Source organism: Narcine bancroftii, chromosome 5 (genome assembly GCF_036971445.1).
Source record: "Narcine bancroftii isolate sNarBan1 chromosome 5, sNarBan1.hap1, whole genome shotgun sequence".
Lineage (NCBI taxonomy): Eukaryota > Metazoa > Chordata > Chondrichthyes > Torpediniformes > Narcinidae > Narcine > Narcine bancroftii.
In genome coordinates this window covers 46216743-46236810 of record NC_091473.1, presented here as the reverse complement: position 1 = coordinate 46236810, position 20068 = coordinate 46216743, and the positions used below count along the sequence as shown (strand labels likewise).

Below are 20068 nucleotides of genomic sequence, written 5' to 3'. Positions count from 1 at the left end.
GGGCTACCCAGGTGCAGCAGTTTAAAAGAGCCTAGTGGGACAACCTATCCAGAACCCTGTGCTAATGATCCCTAAACATCCTCCCATTGCTTCTGTGCCTTCTCCCAAGATGAAGGTGTTGGTGTGCCTTTCTTTGCAGACGCCTCAAGATGCTGGCTCCAGTTGAGGTCCCAATTAATCACTAACATTTTGTCCTTTTATCCTTCCCTATGACTATAGTAAAGCTCAGGGAGTTGTATTCACCTTCATTGAAATGCTCCTCCACCAAGCAGTCTGTCACTTGACCTGGTTCAATGCCCAGTGCTAGATCCCATATGATCTCTCCCCCAGTCGGCTGGTCCACATACTTTATGAGGAAATGTTCTTCGACACACCTAACAAATTCTGTCCCATATATCCCTCTTGCAGTCAGGAGGTGCCAGTCAACATGAGAGAAGTTGAAGTCTCCCATCACAACAACCATGTTATTTCTGCACCATTCCAAAATCTACCTACTAATCTGTTTTATCAGTGTCCCCAGTGTAATTTGGGGGCTGAAAGACTACCCCAATGCAGTGATTGCTCCCTTCCCATTCCCATCGACTTTCACCCATACCAACTCAGTGGACACTTGCTCCACAGCATCCTCCCTTAACGTAGCTGTGATACTATCTCTGACCAGTAATGCTACTTCCCCCTCTTTTATCTCCCATCCTATCCCTTTTAAAACATCTAATCTCCAGTACCTGCATCAGCCAATCCTGTCCTTGCATCAGCCATAATGGCCACAACATGGTAATTCCATAAACTGTACTGATCCATGCTCTAAGTTCATCTCCTACATTCCTAATTCTCCTTTCATTTCATACTCTCCAACTGATCACATTTATGTATCCTCCCTTCCTATTCTTTCTCACAAACATATTACACATTGCATCATCCTTTCCACCTTCTGCTTTATTCTCTGCCTTCGCTCGCATTCTGGATCCCATCCCCCTGCCAAACAAGTTTAAACTCTCCTAGCAGCTCTACCAAATAATGCCCACCAGAATATTGTTCCCTCTCCAGTTCAGGTTCAGCCAGTCCTTTTGGTAAACATCACACCTTCCCCAGAAGAGATTTCAATGATCCAAAATCTGAACTCCTGCATCTCCTCTTCAGCCACACACTAATCTTCCTGTTCCTACCCTCACTGCCATATGGCACAGGCAGCCATCCTTGAGATCCTGCTTTTCAGTTGGCTTCCTAACTCCCTATATTCCCTCTTCAGGATGCCATCCCTATTTCTATCTATGTCATTGGCATGAATGTGGCCCTCCACTCTGCATTAGATCGCTTAAACCACAAGAATATCTTTGTTCAACCTTTTGCAACTGAATCCGCGATTTCCCTGTCACATAATCCACTCTGTTTTGACGAAAACAGCCAGGAAATCCAGGAGCTGCTGGCAAAGAAGCGAGCTGCCCACCAGGCTCACCTTACAAAGCCGTCCTGTCCAGAGAAGAAACAAGCCTTCCGTCGCGCATGCAGCCATCTTCAGCGCAAACTCCGGGAGATCCAAAATGAGTGGTGGACTAGCCTCGCCAAACGAACCCAGCTCAGCGCGGACATTGGCGACTTCAGGGGTTTCTACGAGGCTCTAAAGGCTGTGTACGGCCCCTCACCCCAAGTCCAAAGCCCGCTGCGCAGCTCAGACGGCAAAGTCCTCCTCAGCGACAAGATCTCCATCCTCAACCGATGGTCAGAACACTTCCAATCTCTTTTCAGTGCCAACCGCTCAGTCCAAGATTCCGCCCTGCTCCAGCTCCCTCAACAGCCCCTAAGGCTAGAGCTGGATGAGGTTCCCACCCTGGATGAGACATATAAGGCAATCGAACAACTGAAAAGTGGCAAAGCAGCAGGTATGGATGGAATCCCCCCAGAAGTCTGGAAGGCTGGCGGCAAAACTCTGCATGCCAAACTGCATGAGTTTTTCAAGCTTTGCTGGGACCAAGGTAAACTGCCTCAGGATCTTCGTGATGCCACCATCATCACCCTGTACAAAAACAAAGGCGAGAAATCAGACTGCTCAAACTACAGGGGAATCACGTTGCTCTCCATTGCAGGCAAAATCTTCGCTAGGATTCTACTAAATAGAATAATACCTAGTGTCGCCGAGAATATTCTCCCAGAATCACAATGCGGCTTTCGCGCAAACAGAGGAACTACTGACATGGTCTTTGCCCTCAGACAGCTCCAAGAAAAATGCAGAGAACAAAACAAAGGACTCTACATCACCTTTGTTGACCTCACCAAAGCCTTCGACACCGTGAGCAGGAAAGGGCTTTGGCAAATACTAGAGCGCATCGGATGTCCCCCAAAGTTCCTCAACATGATTATCCAACTGCACGAAAACCAACAAGGTCGGGTCAGATACAGCAATGAGCTCTCTGAACCCTTCTCCATTAATAATGGCGTGAAGCAAGGCTGTGTTCTGGCACCAACCCTCTTTTCAATCTTCTTCAGCATGATGCTGAACCAAGCCATGAAAGACCCCAACAATGAAGACGCTGTTTACATCCGGTACCGCACGGATGGCAGTCTCTTCAATCTGAGGCGCCTGCAAGCTCACACCAAGACACAAGAGAAACTTGTCCGTGAACTACTCTTTGCAGACGATGCCGCTTTAGTTGCCCATTCAGAGCCAGCTCTTCAGCGCTTGACGTCCTGCTTTGCGGAAACTGCCAAAATGTTTGGCCTGGAAGTCAGCCTGAAGAAAACTGAGGTCCTCCATCAGCCAGCTCCCCACCATGATTACCAGCCCCACCACATCTCCATCGGGCACACAAAACTCAAAACGGTCAACCAGTTTACCTATCTCGGCTGCACCATTTCATCAGATGCAAGGATCGACAATGAGATAGACAACAGACTCGCCAAGGCAAATAGCGCCTTTGGAAGACTACACAAAAGAGTCTGGAAAAACAACCAACTGAAAAACCTCACAAAGATAAGCGTATACAGAGCCGTTGTCATACCCACACTCCTGTTCGGCTCCGAATCATGGGTCCTCTACCGGCACCACCTACGGCTCCTAGAACGCTTCCACCAGCGTTGTCTCCGCTCCATCCTCAACATCCATTGGAGCGCTTACATCCCTAACGTCGAAGTACTCGAGATGGCAGAGGTCGACAGCATCGAGTCCACGCTGCTGAAGATCCAGCTGCGCTGGATGGGTCACGTCTCCAGAATGGAGGACCATCGCCTTCCCAAGATCGTGTTATATGGCGAGCTCTCCACTGGCCACCGTGACAGAGGTGCACCAAAGAAAAGGTACAAGGACTGCCTAAAGAAATCTCTTGGTGCCTGCCACATTGACCACCGCCAGTGGGCTGATATCGCCTCAAACCGTGCATCTTAGCGCCTCACAGTTTGGCGGGCAGCAACCTCCTTTGAAGAAGACCGCAGAGCCTACCTCACTGACAAAAGGCAGAGGAGGAAAAACCCAACACCCAACCCCAACCCACCAATTTTCCCCTGCAACCGCTGCAATCGTGTCTGCCTGTCCTGCATCGGACTTGTCAGCCACAAACGAGCCTGCAGCTGACGTGGACTTTTTACCCCCTCCATAAATCTTCGTCCGCGAAGCCAAGCCAAAGAATCCACTCTGCATTAGATCACTTAAACCACAAGAATATCTTTGTTCAACCTTTTGCAACTGCATCCGCGATTTCCCTGTCACGTAATCCACTCTGCATTAGATCACTTAAACCACAAGAATATCTTTGTTCAACCTTTTGCAACTACATCTGCGATTTCCCTGTCACGTAATCCACTCTGCATTAGATCACTTAAACCACAAGAATATCTTTGTTCAACCTTTTGCAACTGCATCCGCGATTTCCCTGTCACGTAATCCCAATCAGTCCAGATTGAAACATCAACCTTTCTGCTGCATGCTTAGTCCTCTCTACATTTACAATTGCATTCTCAAGTTCACTATTAACACAATCTATAAATTTACTTACAACATCACAGTTGCTAGCTGAAAATGGGAAGTAATGATTCAAAATACAAGATGGAGGTCCAGAGTCTGGTTTTGTAATGCTTGAATAAGCTTACTCTCATCAGTAAGGCCAAGGAGCTTAATGTAGGTTTTGGGAAGGGAGGCCATAGTTGAAGAGGATTATCACCTTCATGTTCCTGGGACTCCTCATATTGGAGGACCTCAACTGGAGCCAGCATCCTGAGGCCTCTGAAAAGAAAGGCACACCAACACCTCCATTTTCTAAGGAGTCAGAGGAGATCTGGCACATCATTAAATGTTCTATTAAACTTCTACAAGTGTACTGTGGAAAGTAAACCAACTAGTTGCGTCCCAGCATGGTTTGAAAGTTTTAGTGCCCAGGAATGCAGAAGGCTGCAGAAAGTGACAGTCCCATCCACAGAATACATCTTTTTTTGAGATGCTAACTCAAGAACTCAGCCAAACACATCATAATGGTCCTCCATTACCCTCTGCATTTCAACATCTGGATAATTGTATATGCACAAGATGGGGGTGAAACAAAGAAGTCTGGAGGAACTCAGCAGGTCTCGCAGCATCGATTAGAGGTGGAGATATATTACAAATGTTTCGGGCCAGAGTCCTTCTTCAGAATATATTTTTTCATGAACAAGAGGTGAATGAGCAAGTCAGCCCTTAACACTCCTAAGAAATTTAATTTATAGAAATGGGAACTGAAATATTCTGGCAAAGAGGGCTAATACAACCAAATAGTACAGTTGACAAGGGTATGGGCATATCCTAAGTGGTAGGATATGTTGAATGATTTGTGAGTTTGTGGGTCCCTGGGATTCATAATTTAAGAATGTTGGCAGATGGAAACAAAAATACTACACTGAATTCTCGTTTGGCCTTGAAGAGAATTGAGTCCAGTTCTGGGTTCCACACTAATGTAACCATCTTTCCAATTAGAAAGTGTTCAAATCCTCATTTTCTATTTTTTAAAAATATTTAGACATACAGCATGGTAACAGGCCATTTCAGCTCACGAGTCCTTGCCGCTCAATTTACACCCAATTAACCGACACCCCCAGTATGGTTTTGAATGATGAGAGGAAACTGGATTTCTTAGGGAAAACCCACAAAGACATATGGAGAATGTACAAACTCCTTACAGATAGCACAGGGTTTGAACCCCGGTCCTGATCACTGGTGCTGTGAAGGCATTGCACTAACCACTATGCCAACTGTGCCTCCCAGATGTGATGTAATCTAAACCAGATTGTTTCACATATCAAAACATTGAACCGCCAGCTCCCAAATCAGTTCTGCCAATATTTGTACAAATATCTTTTTGAAATTTCTTGATCTCCATTATTTACTTGGCACCAAACTTATATTGATCTTTTGTCTCTGGAAAATACACATTGTCAAGGTTGAACTTCCAGTGTAGGTGGCTGACAGACAAGGTTAGTCACCCTGTGTGAGCTCCCGAGTCATTATCCTACACTTGGGTCTCCAACTCGTTAACAGATTCACTAATAAAATCAACAGGTTGCCTTGCATTTCATGCATATTTGCCTTCCATTTCATGCATTTTTGTTTTTTTTTAAATTTTTTTGCTCAAGCTATGTAAAAAAAGTGGCCTATTGTGAAAGGCTTTGCAATTGGAGACAAGAATAACAAAAATTGCAGCAGACCATTACAAATTTCTAAATGAGGTAAAGATAATTTCATAAAAATTGTGCATTTTTATATTTCTCTGAAGGAAAAATATTATGATCTAGAACATAACTTTTTCACGTCAAGCTCAAAATATTACTTTTATAAGATAATCAACATTACCATTACAAATTTCATAATCGAAGATATTGTACTTTTTTTTTTAAAAACCTACCCAATCTGCACAGTCCCTTTAACTTGACTGCTTTCTCCCAATTAACTCAGGTTCCTCAAACTGCCACAACATATATCTACACCCAAATAATCTGAGCATCAAACAGAATAAAGCTAAGTTTTAAATGGGAACTAATTACACTTCCAACCAGTTTCCATGGTCTCCCATGATATCCTGGGCCCATGTGCAGTTTCATCCCAATCCTAAAACGTCCCTGTGCCCCACTTCCCATACTGTCATTTACCACATTCAAATTTTCAGCACACAGGACAAATAATTCCCATAAAAACACAGGTTTAGCAAAGCAAGAATTAAAATAATAGTGCATTCATAACTTTAAAAAAATTATACTACTTTCAATGGAGTGAATTAAATTGTGGCCAGAACATAACCTTTCATATGAAAGCTTCTATTTGCCAAAACAGTAATATGTCTACGGTGTATACAAATCACACTTGTCCAACAAGTATTCAAATGGCTAGGATTTCTGACAGAGATGAGGAAATTGCCAATAATTTTTTTTTAAATCAACAGCTTCAAGAATCAAATCTGTTATGTAAAGATCAAAATTCAGTGAAATAGAAGCCTTACCTGAAACCCTTCTGTTTAATCTGTTAATAACTGGTTCTGTGGAAAGTAAATTAAACAGAATTAATTTTTTGCTCAACAGAAGGACAGCAAATTTCCATCTTATTAATCATGCAATTGACACACTCCATGCAAGATCAGATAACCATAAACATTAACAAAGGTTGTGACTCAACTCGAGTAAAACACAAATAGACTGCCAGATTTGGAAAAAAAATAATCCCAAAGACCTGAGCCAACCAACCCATTCTTCCTTCAACACTAATACCAAAATCAGAGAAACCAATTTCGTCATCACCAATTTAAGGCAATCAGTATCAATGGCAACATACATGTACAGAAACTCAATGCACATAAATCGAAGAGGGTTCATTGGTGGGCTTTTGAACCCTATTCTCTTACTTAATTAAAGAAAAACAACACATGTTCAATTAATATGTATTATTGGAGTGGAAGAGAAAGTCATCAAATATTCCTCTGCACCTACTGCTCTTAGTTCTCTGGTGATAGAGGTCACAGCTTTGGGAATTACTGTGGGTATAACCTTGGTTGGTAAACATAACATGTTTTGTTGATGGTACACAAAAAAGTTTTGTGCTGTGGTCAGAATACCAAACAAACTGTTATCTTCAGTTATGTGCTGTCATCTCGACAGGTGCAGTGCATTTCTAATGCTCCTGACTTGAGACTGCTACTGCGATTTCAAGGCTTCCTTCACTGGCATTTTCTAGCAGAACGCAAGCCAGCAAACCAAAATCTTCACTTGAAGAGGGCAAATTTATTGCTACATATCTGAATTGAAAGAATGTTGATAAAAAGCTGCAGGTGAATGTCTAATATGATTTGGGAAACCATCTTCCCTTCAAAAGATCACTCCATTCTGGCATGGAAAGGTACATCTGTTATAACACTGAACAAATCCTCACCCTCCCCTATTAATAACCCCAAGGGACTATCTACACAAATCAAATAGGACAGTTCAAGGTGTTGACTTAACACCACCTTGAAAAAAATCTTTGATAAATTCAACTAAAATGCAAAGAAGGTAAATTCTTCTAAGGAAGGGATCAAAGGCATCAGGCTTTCTGATATGGTTGGTATGGGCATAGTGGAAAGAATGCCTATTCCCCTGCTGTCCGGCTCTACAAGGCTATTTACAAAAATCACATAGAAGCAATTTTGAATGCTGGGAGATGAACAAAACCAGACCTGTTCTTTTATTTATCAATGCATTTTTTTTAAACTGGCTGCATCATTCCCAATCACTTTTACATTTAAATTGTTTTTTTTAAAAACATTTATATGGGAGTAAAAATGAGTTAGCTTGTCCTTGGACAAATGGGCCCGATGAAGCACCTTAAACTGTATCAAAGAGTGTCGAGCACACATTGAAGAAATGTATCAACCCTATAGATTTAATTCTGAGGTGGTTTCCCTGATGCACATGTTTTGGTCCTGCCCTTCCCTGAAAAAAATATTGGAAAGATATTTTTGATATTATTTCAGTAGTTTTGCTCATTGACCAACAACCTCAGCCCTATTACTACACTTTTTGGGTTAGCAGTTTTGGACTCTGGCCATTTATCTGCTTCAGCTTGTCATGTGATTGCATTTGTTACTTTCATAGCCAGGAGATCCATTCTACTCAAATGAAAAGACCCTAAACCATCTACTACGTTTCAATAGTTTTCCCAAACTGTTTAAATTAAGAACAATTAAATTTTTAATGTCAACAATTAATTTCATACTGACCCTTTGGTTAAATTTGTTTAAGAAACATGGAGGCCATTTATTCAACAATTTTATCTGATAAGTTGATCCTTTTTAACTTTTTTTTTAAAAAAGAGTGTGGAGGAGTGGAATTAACCACAAAATAATTGTTTAACTGCTGAAACACTGTAGCCCAGCTCTTGTTTTTTTTGTTTTGTTTCTTAGGGGGACATTTTTGTAATAAAAATTTGATTCCTTTTCATGTTTGGCCTTGAAGAGATTGGGAGCTCAACCTTACATATATTGCTCAATGTCTGTGTTTGTATATGTTACCCGTTGTTAATGCGATCCCAATCTCTTTGCATTATTCTTATGTTTATTAATCTGAAACTTAATAAAAAGATTGAAAAGTAAATAAATTTTTAAATATTGGACATATAGCATAGTAACAGGCCCTTTTGGCCCACAAACCATGCCGCCCCACTACATCCAATTAACTTACAACCCCTATATGTTTTGAAAGTTGGTAGCACCCAGAAGAACCCACACAGACATACAAACTCCTCACAGGTAGCACCAGTTTCAAGCCTGCTTACCACTACGCTAATCTTGACATCAATGATTAAGAAATAACAAGGTATTTAGAAAATAATATGATTGGACGCAGGCATCTAGCAGAATAGATAAGGGTTATATTAACTAGTTTATGTGCTCTATTTGAATTGTCAGAAAGCCTCTCATTAATGATCTTGTGTGTCATTTTTTAAAAATTTGAGCACACTGATATACCAGCAATATACTGGTGTGCATTGGAAATTGATCAATGGATTGAAAATGGAACATGGAACAGTACAACACAGAGAAAGCTCACAATGACTGTACCAAAAATGATGACCAAATTTTCCCACACAATCCATATCTCTACATTCCTTCCCTATCTAAATGCCTTTGAAACGTAGATACATCTGTTTCTAGCATCCTATCTGGTGAGCCCTCCACAAACCAATAACACACATCTTCTTTAAACTTCATGCTCTGACCTTAAATCTCAAGTATTTAAAAATCCCACTCTGGGAAAAAGTCTACCTACCACCTCATTACACCTCATAATTTTAATCAATTTTCATCTAGTCTCCCTCAGCCTTCAAAGCTCCAGAGAAAATGTTCGGTTTATCTCTCTTTCTTGCTTATCCTCTCCTATCCAGGAAGCGTCCCGATGAACTGCACTTCCTGAGGAGATTGAAACGGGCACCACCCATGACCTTATGGATGTGCAGTGACATAGAGACCCCGATTCAAAAGGGGAACACATAGAAGTTCATCTTGGTGATGTATTTCTTACTCCAAGCAGAAGCCCCTAAGCTGGGCCTTCCCAAATCAAGGCAAAGGTGGGAGTCAGATTTAGGAATATCGATTGATGAGCGGTGATGGTCAGAGTAGCATGACTGCAATTATTAATACACAGTATAGGCTGGTGCAGTATAACTTTCCCCACCAGCTATATTTAACACTGCAAAAATTGAATAAGGCTTAAACCAGAAATTTCAGACCAATGCTTCAGATGTGGCATTGCAACAGGAACCTTTGTGCATGCAACCTTGTCATGTCCCAAGGTGAGAGCCTTCTGGGTGGAACTAGGCCAAGTCCCAGAACAAAAATCATAGATAAAGAATTCCCACAGGACCCAGAGCTGTTCCTATTGGGAAATATGATGGACACAAGGCTCAAGATGAAGCTGTCAAAATTCCAAATTCAACTTGTAATGATCACATTGGTAGTCACCAGAAAGTACATAATGGTTACCTGGAAATCTGATTCTTACTTAAACATTGCATGCTGGAATACAGAAATGCAAAGCTATGTTCCCCTGGAGAAAATTACCTACAACTTAAAGTAGAAATATAACATTTTTCTAAATGTAACAGCTTAGGTGCAAGCTGTCAGGCCGTGACAAATCCCCGATCTGTTCCCTACCTTTGTTGTGGGTGTCTTGAATGTTGTGTGTAATTGTGGTCGGTTGAGTGTGGGGAAGGGGGTAAAAGAATAGCTCTGACTCAACAGCCAATTTTGTATATAATGGTTAGCTGTAATTTGTGATTGATAACTGGAAATTGTTTGAGTTTGAAAATCTATAAAAATATTCCAAAAAAAAATTGAAATGGGCAAGGCCAACGGCCACCATCATGTCAAATTTCTACAGGAGCTCTATCGAGATCTTCCTAGCCAGCTGCATCACAGTGTGGCATCAACACGATCTACCAGAATCATTGTCTGAAGACAGCACCCAAAACCATCGAGGAGCCATACCACCCCACACATAGCATCTTTCAGCTACTCTCATCGGAAAAGAGATACAGGAGCATCAGCCAGTACTACCAGGTTGAAAAACAGCTGCTTCCCACAGGCAGTGAGACTGCTGAACAACTAAATAAACTGCTCACACTAACTTGAGACCCCAACATTTAATAAGCAATATTTATTTAATTTTATACATGTATACTCATTCTGCATAGGCATCACTTGTCCGTATGTGTGTTACGTTTAGCTGTTTGTGCATGTTTTTGCATGGAGGAAAGAGAATGCTGTTTTGTCGGGTTGTACTTGTGCAATCAAATGATAAATAAACTTGAACCTCAAAATCATCTACCTTCTCCTTCAATGCAATGAGTGGTGATGCACACAGTTCTCCAAATGTGGAGTAACCAAAATGTTATGCAGTTGCAAAAAAGTTTCTGGCATTTAAATACAAGGCCTTGATTGATTAATACAAGTAGGCCATACTTCTTTACCACCCTATCTAAATGTGGCCACTTTCAGGGAGCTATGAACAAGATCCCACTGTACATCAATTCTCAATTTGCTCCACATTTCCCATTTGCAGTCGACACTCTCCCCCCCCCCACCCCAAACTGCACACATCTGGATGACTACCTCCGCCACTTCTCTGCCCTCATTTCCAAAGGTACCTTTGACGATTTTCCTCAGTATCTGCAACTCAACCAATTTCTGTGTTGTCCAAAAACTTGCCAACTAGCCCACCTACATTTTCTTCTAAATCATTCATATACTTGACAAATAAAAGATTCCAGCACTGATCCCTGCTCAACAGGTTGGAGACCTCCAAGGCAGAGAAACACCCCTCCACCACTACCCCATTGTCATGCGCCACCCAATTTTGAATCCAATTTATCAAGCCACTGTGAATCCCACGTGTTAGTCTTCAGGATCAGCCTAATGCAAGGGATCCATTTCCCTACACTCAACAATTGTCCTTAGCCCCTTTTATATTTGCATCCAACAATCGTCCATTCAGTGCCCCAGGATAGGAATAGCATTTTTGCTGTTCACACTTGACTGTTCTTAACAAGGACATTGCACGGGTTCACATTCACATGCAGCCATCTCCTGGGTTAGGGCTGTTCTACCTTTTACTGGGGATGTCATGACACATTAAGCAATGAAATCCTGATCAATGTATTATGATTTATAAATATTTATTCATCAGTTTTCAAACTCAAACAGTGATCTGTTAACGTATTGATATTATATTTGAACAAAATTAAATCATGCCGAATTATAACATAATTAAGCTTTATGTACAACACAGTTTGAGTCCTTCATTTCCTGTTGTTTGTGCTGACCTGTATAAACCATTCTAAAGGTCCATGGGAAAGAAGTGCTACCCATAAATTGCAATAGTGGACAATTTTTAAACAGTGTGGGAAAGTTAGTAGCGCTATCGCGCACAATTTATAAATACCATAGGAAAAAGCAATGGTAGACTTGCCCTCCCAGAATTCCATGCAGCTGAGAAAGGGTTCTATGCACGACAGAACACTCTTGCAGGGGTTTTCTGCTGCACAGCATTCTGGGAAGTCAGGTTCATAATCGCATTCCCCCCCCCATGGACTTTAGAAATTGTGCATTATAGCAGTATCGCGGTACGCCATTAGGCAAGTGAACCGGCCCCGCTTTTCACGCATGTGGCAGGGCAGCTGGCCAAAATGGCGCCGTCAGGGGTTTCCTCCCGACCTCGGCACTGGGCTCAGAAGCCCGCGCTTGACGACCCACGTGAGGCCCCGGTGACGTCGGGGCCTCCCCCAGCGCGGTTCTCAGCCAGGTCCGGGCTGGAAGTAGAAGGCCAGCCAGCCAGCCTGCAATATTTCAGTTTTGCTCAATGAACTCAACCCGTCTGGTTGTGCGATCCTTCAGTTAGCAGTGTAGCCACAGCTACAATTGGTGACCCCGACAGATTCAAATGTCTTTGAACCCGACATGAACAACCCTTCGATCAATGCTATAGCCATCAAGCTTCCCGACTCCTGGATTCAGGAGCCGGAGACCTGGTTCAGCCATGCAGAGGCGCAGTTTCACCTCCATTAGATTTCTTCGGATTCGACCAAGTTTTTCCATGTGGTCGGTGCCCTGGACCAGGCCACCGCCAAATGAGTGCTGTACCTCGTTCAGGACTTACCCGCGGAAGATAAGTACAGGACCATCAAGTGGGTGCTCAGAGGATCCCTCGGCCTCTCCATGCGCCAGCGTGCCATTCGGATGCTGCACCTCAATGCCTTGGGGGACAGAACTCTGATCAAGTTGATGGACAAGCTGCTCGCGCTCATGGGCGATAACACCAACTGTCCACTCATCGAGCGCATCTTCCTCGATCATCTGCCTGAAGACATCCGGCCGTTACTGTCCCAGAAGAGCTTCGTCGACCCTAGGAAGGTCGCTGAAAAGGCTCAGGAGCTATGGCTTGAACAAATCCCGGCGGGCTCAGCAGTCCAGCAGGTTACAAGTCACGGGCATGACCACGCCAAGCTTTCCTCTAGCGCTGTAGTGGAACACCCAGCACCTGCAGGGGCCTCAAAGAGAATAGCCAGAAGCAAGCCATCCACTTCAGGCCTTTGCTTTTTCCACCAGCGCTGGGGAGCCAAGGCTCGGAACTGTCGTCAGCCCTGCTCATTCCAAGGAAACGAGTAGGTCGGTCGCTGTTAATGGTTGCGGCAGCTGGCCAAGAACACCGACTTCACTACCTGCAGGATCCAGTCAGCGGCCGACGCTTCCTCGTCCACACCAGGGCCCAGATCAGCGTCATCCCAGCCACAGACATCAAGTCCCGGAACTGGCCTCGAGGACCTCCCCTCCATCCAGCCAATTCGACGGAGATCCGAACGTATGGAGACAAGACAGTCCACTTCCAGATCAGCCATCAGAAGTTCATGTGGAGGTTCACCGTTTCGTCCCTCCCAACCGCCATCCTGGGTGTCGACTTCCTCCTTGCCCATGGACTCCTGGTCGACATTTGAGGTAAGCGACCGGTAGATGCCGGTACCTTCCAATCCGTTTGCCTCAACACCTCCTGCACAGAGCAGCCGCAGATAGCCACGGTCAGCACGCCCAAGGACGAGTTCCAGCATATCCTGGACGAATTCCCATCCCTCCTCAAGTCGCAGTTCTCCGCCGCCTCACCACACCACGGGGTGTTTCATTACACCCACACTCAAGGCCCGCCGATTCATGCCAAGGCATGCCGGCTCCCGCCGGATAAGCTCCAGATAGCGAAGGAAGAGTTCTCGCATCTGCAGGAGCTGGGGATAATACGACACTCCAACAGTCCTTGGGCTTCACCACTTCACCTGGTTGCGAAAGCCTGCAGCGGCAGGCGCCCCTGCGAAGATTATCGATGGCTTAACGACGTGACAGTACTTGAGTGTTACCCGATCCGTCACTTCCAGGACTTTACAGCCAACCTGCATAGCGCCAGGGCATTTTCCAAGTTCTCCCGGTGCACCCAGAGGATATACACAAAACGGCCATCATCACCCCTTCAGCTTGTTCAAGTTCCTACGCATGACGTTTGGGCTCAAGAACGCCGCCCAGACCTTCCAGCGTCTCATGGACACAGTGGGCAGGGATTTGAATTTCGTATTCATTTACTGGACGACATCCTTGTCACCAGCAGAGACCGGGCACAACACAAGTCTCACCTGCGCACCTTCTCCCGACTGGCTGACTTCAGCCTAATGATCAATCCAGCCAAATGCTAGTTCGGGAAAGATTCCATGCAGTTCCTGGGCCATACCATCATGGCCAAAGGAGCTACACCTGCCGCTATGAATATCACTGCAGTCAGGGAGTTCCCACGCCTGGACAACCTCAAGGGGTTACAGGAGTAATATTTTATGTTTTAGAAATGTTGTCTTACAATGTGTTTAAAAAAAGAAAACAGAAATGGATAAGAAGGGAAGGTGGTGAGGAGGAAACGGAAAAGAAAGGTAAACAAAGTATGAAATGGCCATTTTGAACTATATGAGTTTAAATATTAATGAATACATAACCAAATCAAAAGGAAGAAGCTGTTAAATTTACTGAAGAAAGAAAAAATTGATATAGCATTTGTGCAAGAAACACATCTAACTGAAGTGGAACACAAGAAATTAAAGGGAGATTGGATAGGGCACATAACAGCAGCATCATATAATTCAAAAGCCAGAGGAGTAGCTATATTAATCAATAAAAATGCATCAATCAAAATAGAAGAGGAAATAATAGATCCAGCAGGGAGGTATGTAATGATAAAATGTCAGATATATTCAGAATTTTGGAATTTACTCAATGTATACGTACCTAATGAAGAAGATCGAAAGTTTATGCAAGATATCTTTTTGAAGATCGCAGATACGCAAGGGAATATACTAATAGGAGGGGATTTTAACCTTAATTTGGACTCAAACATGGATAAAACTGGAAAAAAGACTAACAGAAAGAACAAAGTAACCAAATTTATAATTAAATCGATGCAGGAAATGCAACTTTTGGATATATGGAGGAAACAACACCCAAAGGAAAAGGAATATTCATATTATTCGAGTAGACACAAAACATACTCAAGGATAGACCTATTCCTGTTATCAGCCCACATTCAAGGAAGAGTTAAGAAAATGGAATATAAAGCTAGATTGTTATCAGATCACTCACCCCTGTTATTGGCAATAGAGCTAGAGGACATCCCACCAAGAATGTATAGATGGAGATTAAACTCCATGCTACTTAAAAGACAGGATTTTAGAGAATTCATTGAAAGACAAATTAAAATGTACTTTGAAATAAATACGGAATCAGTGAAAAATAAATTTATACTATGGGACACAATGAAAGCATTCATCAGAGGACAGATAATAAGTTATGTAACTAAGATGAAGAAGGACTACAATCGAGAAATAGAACAGTTGGAAAGGGAAATAACAAATACAGAAAAAGAATTAGCAATAAAGGAAGATACACTAAAAGAAGAGAATTGACAGACAATTATGAAACACTACAAACATATAAGGTAGAGAAGAACATAATGAAGACAAAACAGAAATATTATGAGCTAGGAGAAAAAACGCACAAAATACCTGCGTGGCAGCTTAAGACACAACAAACTAAAAGAACGGTATTGGCATCAAGGAAAAAGGACAAACAAATTACATATAACCCAACGGAGATGAACGAAAACTTCAGGGAATTCTACGAACAATTATATCAAACTGAAAATGAAGGGAAAGAAGACAAAATAGATGAATTTCTAACTAAAATTGAACTACCGAAATTACAAACAGAGGAGCAAAATAAATTAATAAAACCATTTGAAGTAGAAGAAATACAGGAGATATTAAAAAAACTACCGAACAATAAAACACCGGGAGAGGATGGACTCCCAATAGAATTCTATAAAACATTCAAAGACTTATTAATTCCTCCTCTCCTGGAAGTAATGAACCAAATTGAAAAAACACAAAACATACCAGATTCATGCAAAACAGCAATAATTACAGTAATACCAAAGACGGGGAAAGATCCACTAACACCAGCATCGTACAGACCAATATCTCTACTTAACACAGATTATAAGATAATAGCTAAACTATTAGCAAACAGATTGGCCAACTGTGTACCAAAAATAGTAAAACTAGACCAGACTGGATTTATTTAAAAAAGACGAACAACGGACAATATCTGTAAATTCATTAACTTAATCCATGCAGTACAAGGAAACAAAACTCCAACAGTAGGGGTTGCTTTAGACGCAGAGAAAGCCTTTGACAGAGTAGAATGGAATTATTTATTCAAAGTACTACAAAAATTCAACCTACCAGAGAAATATATTAATTGGATTAAAGCATTATATAAGGGACCATTGGCGAAAGTGACAGTAAATGGATATATATCAAACCAATTTAAATTAAGCAGATCAACAAAACAGGGATGTCCACTATCTCCCTCACTGTTTGCGTTAGCTATAGAACCACTAGCAGAACTGATAAGAACAGAAAATAAAATAAGAGGGATAAAAATAAAAGAGAAGGAATATAAAATCAGTCTATTTGCAGATGATGTTATAATATACTTAACAGAACCAGAAATATCAATAAAAGAATTACATAAGAAATTGAAGGAATATGGAGAAGTATCGGGGTACAAGATCAACGCAAATAAAAGTGAGGCAATGCCAATGAATAATGCGGATTTCACAAAGTTTAAGGAAGAATCACCATTGAGATAGCAAACACAAGCAATTCGATACCTAGGTATACAACTAAATAATAATCTTGGCCATCTATATAAACTAAATTATCAGCCATTAATGAAAAAATTACAAGAGGACTTAGAGCACTGGAAAGACTTACCACTAACACTGATAGGAAAGATAAACTGTATTAAAATGAACATCTTCCCAAGGATACAATTCCTATTTCAATCATTACCAATTCACCTAACAGAGAAATTCTTCAAGGAGCTAAAGAAAATAATAAGGAAATTCTTATGGAAAGGGGGGAAACTGAGGATAGCACTAGATAAATTAACAGAATTGTACAAACAAGGAGGGTTACAACTACCAAACTTTAAGAATTATTATAGAGCAGCACAATTAAGATACCTATCAGATTTTTATCAAACAAGGGAAAAACCAGATTGGACCAGATTAGAGCTAGATAAAATAGGGGAGAAGATACCTGAGCATATACTCTATAAGTGGGATGAAAAATTGGTGCAACGTAGGAATTCACCAGTATTACACCATCTGCTCAACATTTGGAAGAAGATTCACGTAGAAAGGAATAAAATAAATTATCAACTACCAAAATTAATATTGACACAAAATCAACTAATCCCTTTCACAATAAATAACCTTTCCTTCAGAGAATGGGAGAGAAAAGGGATCAAAAGAATAGAAAATTGTTTTTTGGGAAATAAATTATTATCTTTTGAACAAATGAAGGACAAATATAATATAACTCATGATACCACCAACTGAAAACCTACTTGAAGGACAAATTGGGAAACAGTCTGAGGTTACCAGAAGGAAGCAATTTTGAATATGTGATTACAGACACAATGATAATTAAAAAATTTATAACAACCATGTACATCAAACTGCAAGAAAAGGAGAACGAGAAACAAACTGTAAACCTAAACAAAAATGGGAACAAGATCTAAACATAAAGATAAAGAATGAAACATGGGAAAAGCTATGCTCCAGGACAATGAGAAATACAATAAACACGAGGTTACGCATGTTACAATATAATTGGTTACACAGGCTATACATCACACCCCAAAAGTTAAATAAATGGGACCCAACAGTATCAGACAGATGTTTTCGCTGTAAAAAGGAAACGGGAACAACAATACATGCAATTTGGACATGTGAGAAAGTAGAAAAATTTTGGGAAGATCTAAACCAGATATTAAATAAAAATCACAAAAAGCAATATACCAAAAAACCCAGAGATCTTCCTTCTAAGTAATATAAGAAGTAAAGAACTTGGCCTCAATTTGGATGGAGCACAAAAATTATTTATTATGATAACCCTAGCTGTAGCAAAAAAATGCATCATGTCAACCTGGAAATTAGAAGACAACTTGAGAATACAACAATGGTACATAGAAATAAATAAATGTATTCCATTAAAAAAAATAACATAATTTAAGAAATAACATCACAATATTCGAACAAATATGGGAACCATACATGAAATACAATAGAGAAATCCTACCATGAACCTCCACCACCTAAAATGACAAAAGGAGAAGACAACAAAATGAACTGACTCAGTATATAAAAGTAAAAGATAAAAATTTCTTGTTTATTTTATTAAGTGACCACATTGTTTAATGGATTTAATGTATCTTATAGATTGAACTTTGAATAAATGGGAAGTGGGGTGAGGGAGGGAGGGAAGGGAGAGGGGGAAAAGGGGAGAAAATAACTGTATATTCAAGAGAAAAATGTCTGTATGTACTTTAGTCAATATGGTTTATTGTGTAAAAAATTTTTTAAAAATTTAAAAAGTAGTTACAGGAGTTCGCAGGTATGGTCAATTTCTATAACCGCTTCTTTCTAGGCGCTGTGCGCATCATGCAGGTGCTCTTTGCCCTCATAGCAGCTAAAGACAAGACACTCACCTGGACTCCAGAGGCCAGCAGGGCATTCGAAGCAACGAAAAATGCCCTCGCGAAGGCTACCCTGCTCGTCCACCCCCACACCGACCTGCATATGGTGCTCTCCATCGATGCCTCTGCCACGGCATTCAGCGCCATCCTGGAGCAGCAGGTGAACGGACAGTGGAAACCATTGGCATTCTTTAGCCGACTTCTTCACCCGCCAGAGCGCAAGTATAGCGCTTTCGATCGTGAGTTGCTGGGCATGTACCTGGCGGTTCGTCATTTCCACTATTTCTTGGAGGGGAGGCCTTTCACCATCTTTACCGACCACAAACCCCTCACTCAGGCACTCGCTATGGCAAGAGATCCCTGGTCAGCCCGCCAACAGCGACACCACTCCTTTGTGTTGGAGTTCACCACAGACATTCGGCACAAGGCGGGGGAAAGACAATGTGGTAGCCAACACACTCTCATGACCCGCCATTTGCGCACTGACACCTGGCCTCGATTTCAACCAGTTCGCTGGGGACCAGAAGTACTGCGATGAGACGCGGGCCTTCAGGACTCCCATCACGGGCCTGCGGTTCCAGGACCTCCCAACTCCTCACGGTGAGGGCACCATCCTGTGTGATGTCTCCATGGGCACCCCACGACCAGTGGTTCCCCAGCAGTGGCGCAGGCAAGTCTTCCACCATATCCATGACCTTTCCCACCCTTCCATCAAGACCTCATTCCGTATGGTGGCAGAACATTTCGTCTGGCACAGGCTTCGGAAGCAGATTGCGGACTGGGCCAGAATCTGCACCCATTGCCAGCTTTCCAAGGTACACAGGCACACCAGAGCGCCTGTACAAGATTTCAAACACGTCCGGGAACAGTTCAACCACATACATGTGGACATCGTCGGACCCTTACCCATTTCCGAGGTAACCGTTACATTTTCACAGTGGTAGACTGCACCACTCATTGGCCCGAGGCGATCCCGTTGCCAGATGCCTTCACGGTCTCCTGCTCCTGAGCGCTTTTGAACGTTTGGATTGCCCGGTTCAGCATCCCGAACCACCTCACCAGTGATCGGGGTGCCCAGTTCACCTCTGCACTCTGGGCACAGCTCACCAACAGGCTGGGGATCGAGCTACATCACACCACAGCCTATCAGCCACAGTCCAATGGGCTAGTCAAGCGATTGCACCGCCACCTTAAGTCAGCACTTATGGCCCGACGGGTGGACGAGCTGCCTTGGGTGCTCCTGGGCATCCACTCAACACCCAAAGAAGACCTGCAGACATCATCAGCTGAGCTGGTCTACTGTGCACCGCTAGCCCTACCCGGTGAGTTCGTCAACGCACCTCATAACCTCCAGCAGTCACCGCACGGTCTACTTCCCCGCCTCCGGGCTCAGTTGGACTCCTTCACACCCCCACCACTGCCCAGACATGGCACACAGCCTCTTACATCCCCAACGAGCTGTATTC

The 20068-nt window shown here is 42.5% G+C and overlaps 1 protein-coding gene across 1 annotated transcript in view; it reads right to left on the bottom strand.

Annotated features, from left to right (window-relative positions):
- prkar2aa (protein kinase, cAMP-dependent, regulatory, type II, alpha A) overlaps window positions 1-20068 on the bottom strand; it is a 344304-nt gene that overhangs the window by 190480 nt on the left and 133756 nt on the right. Inside the window, exon 8 of the mRNA XM_069937325.1 lies at window positions 6453-6488. Coding sequence (XP_069793426.1) covers window positions 6453-6488 — 36 coding nt within the window. The remainder of the gene's footprint in view (window positions 1-6452; window positions 6489-20068) is intronic.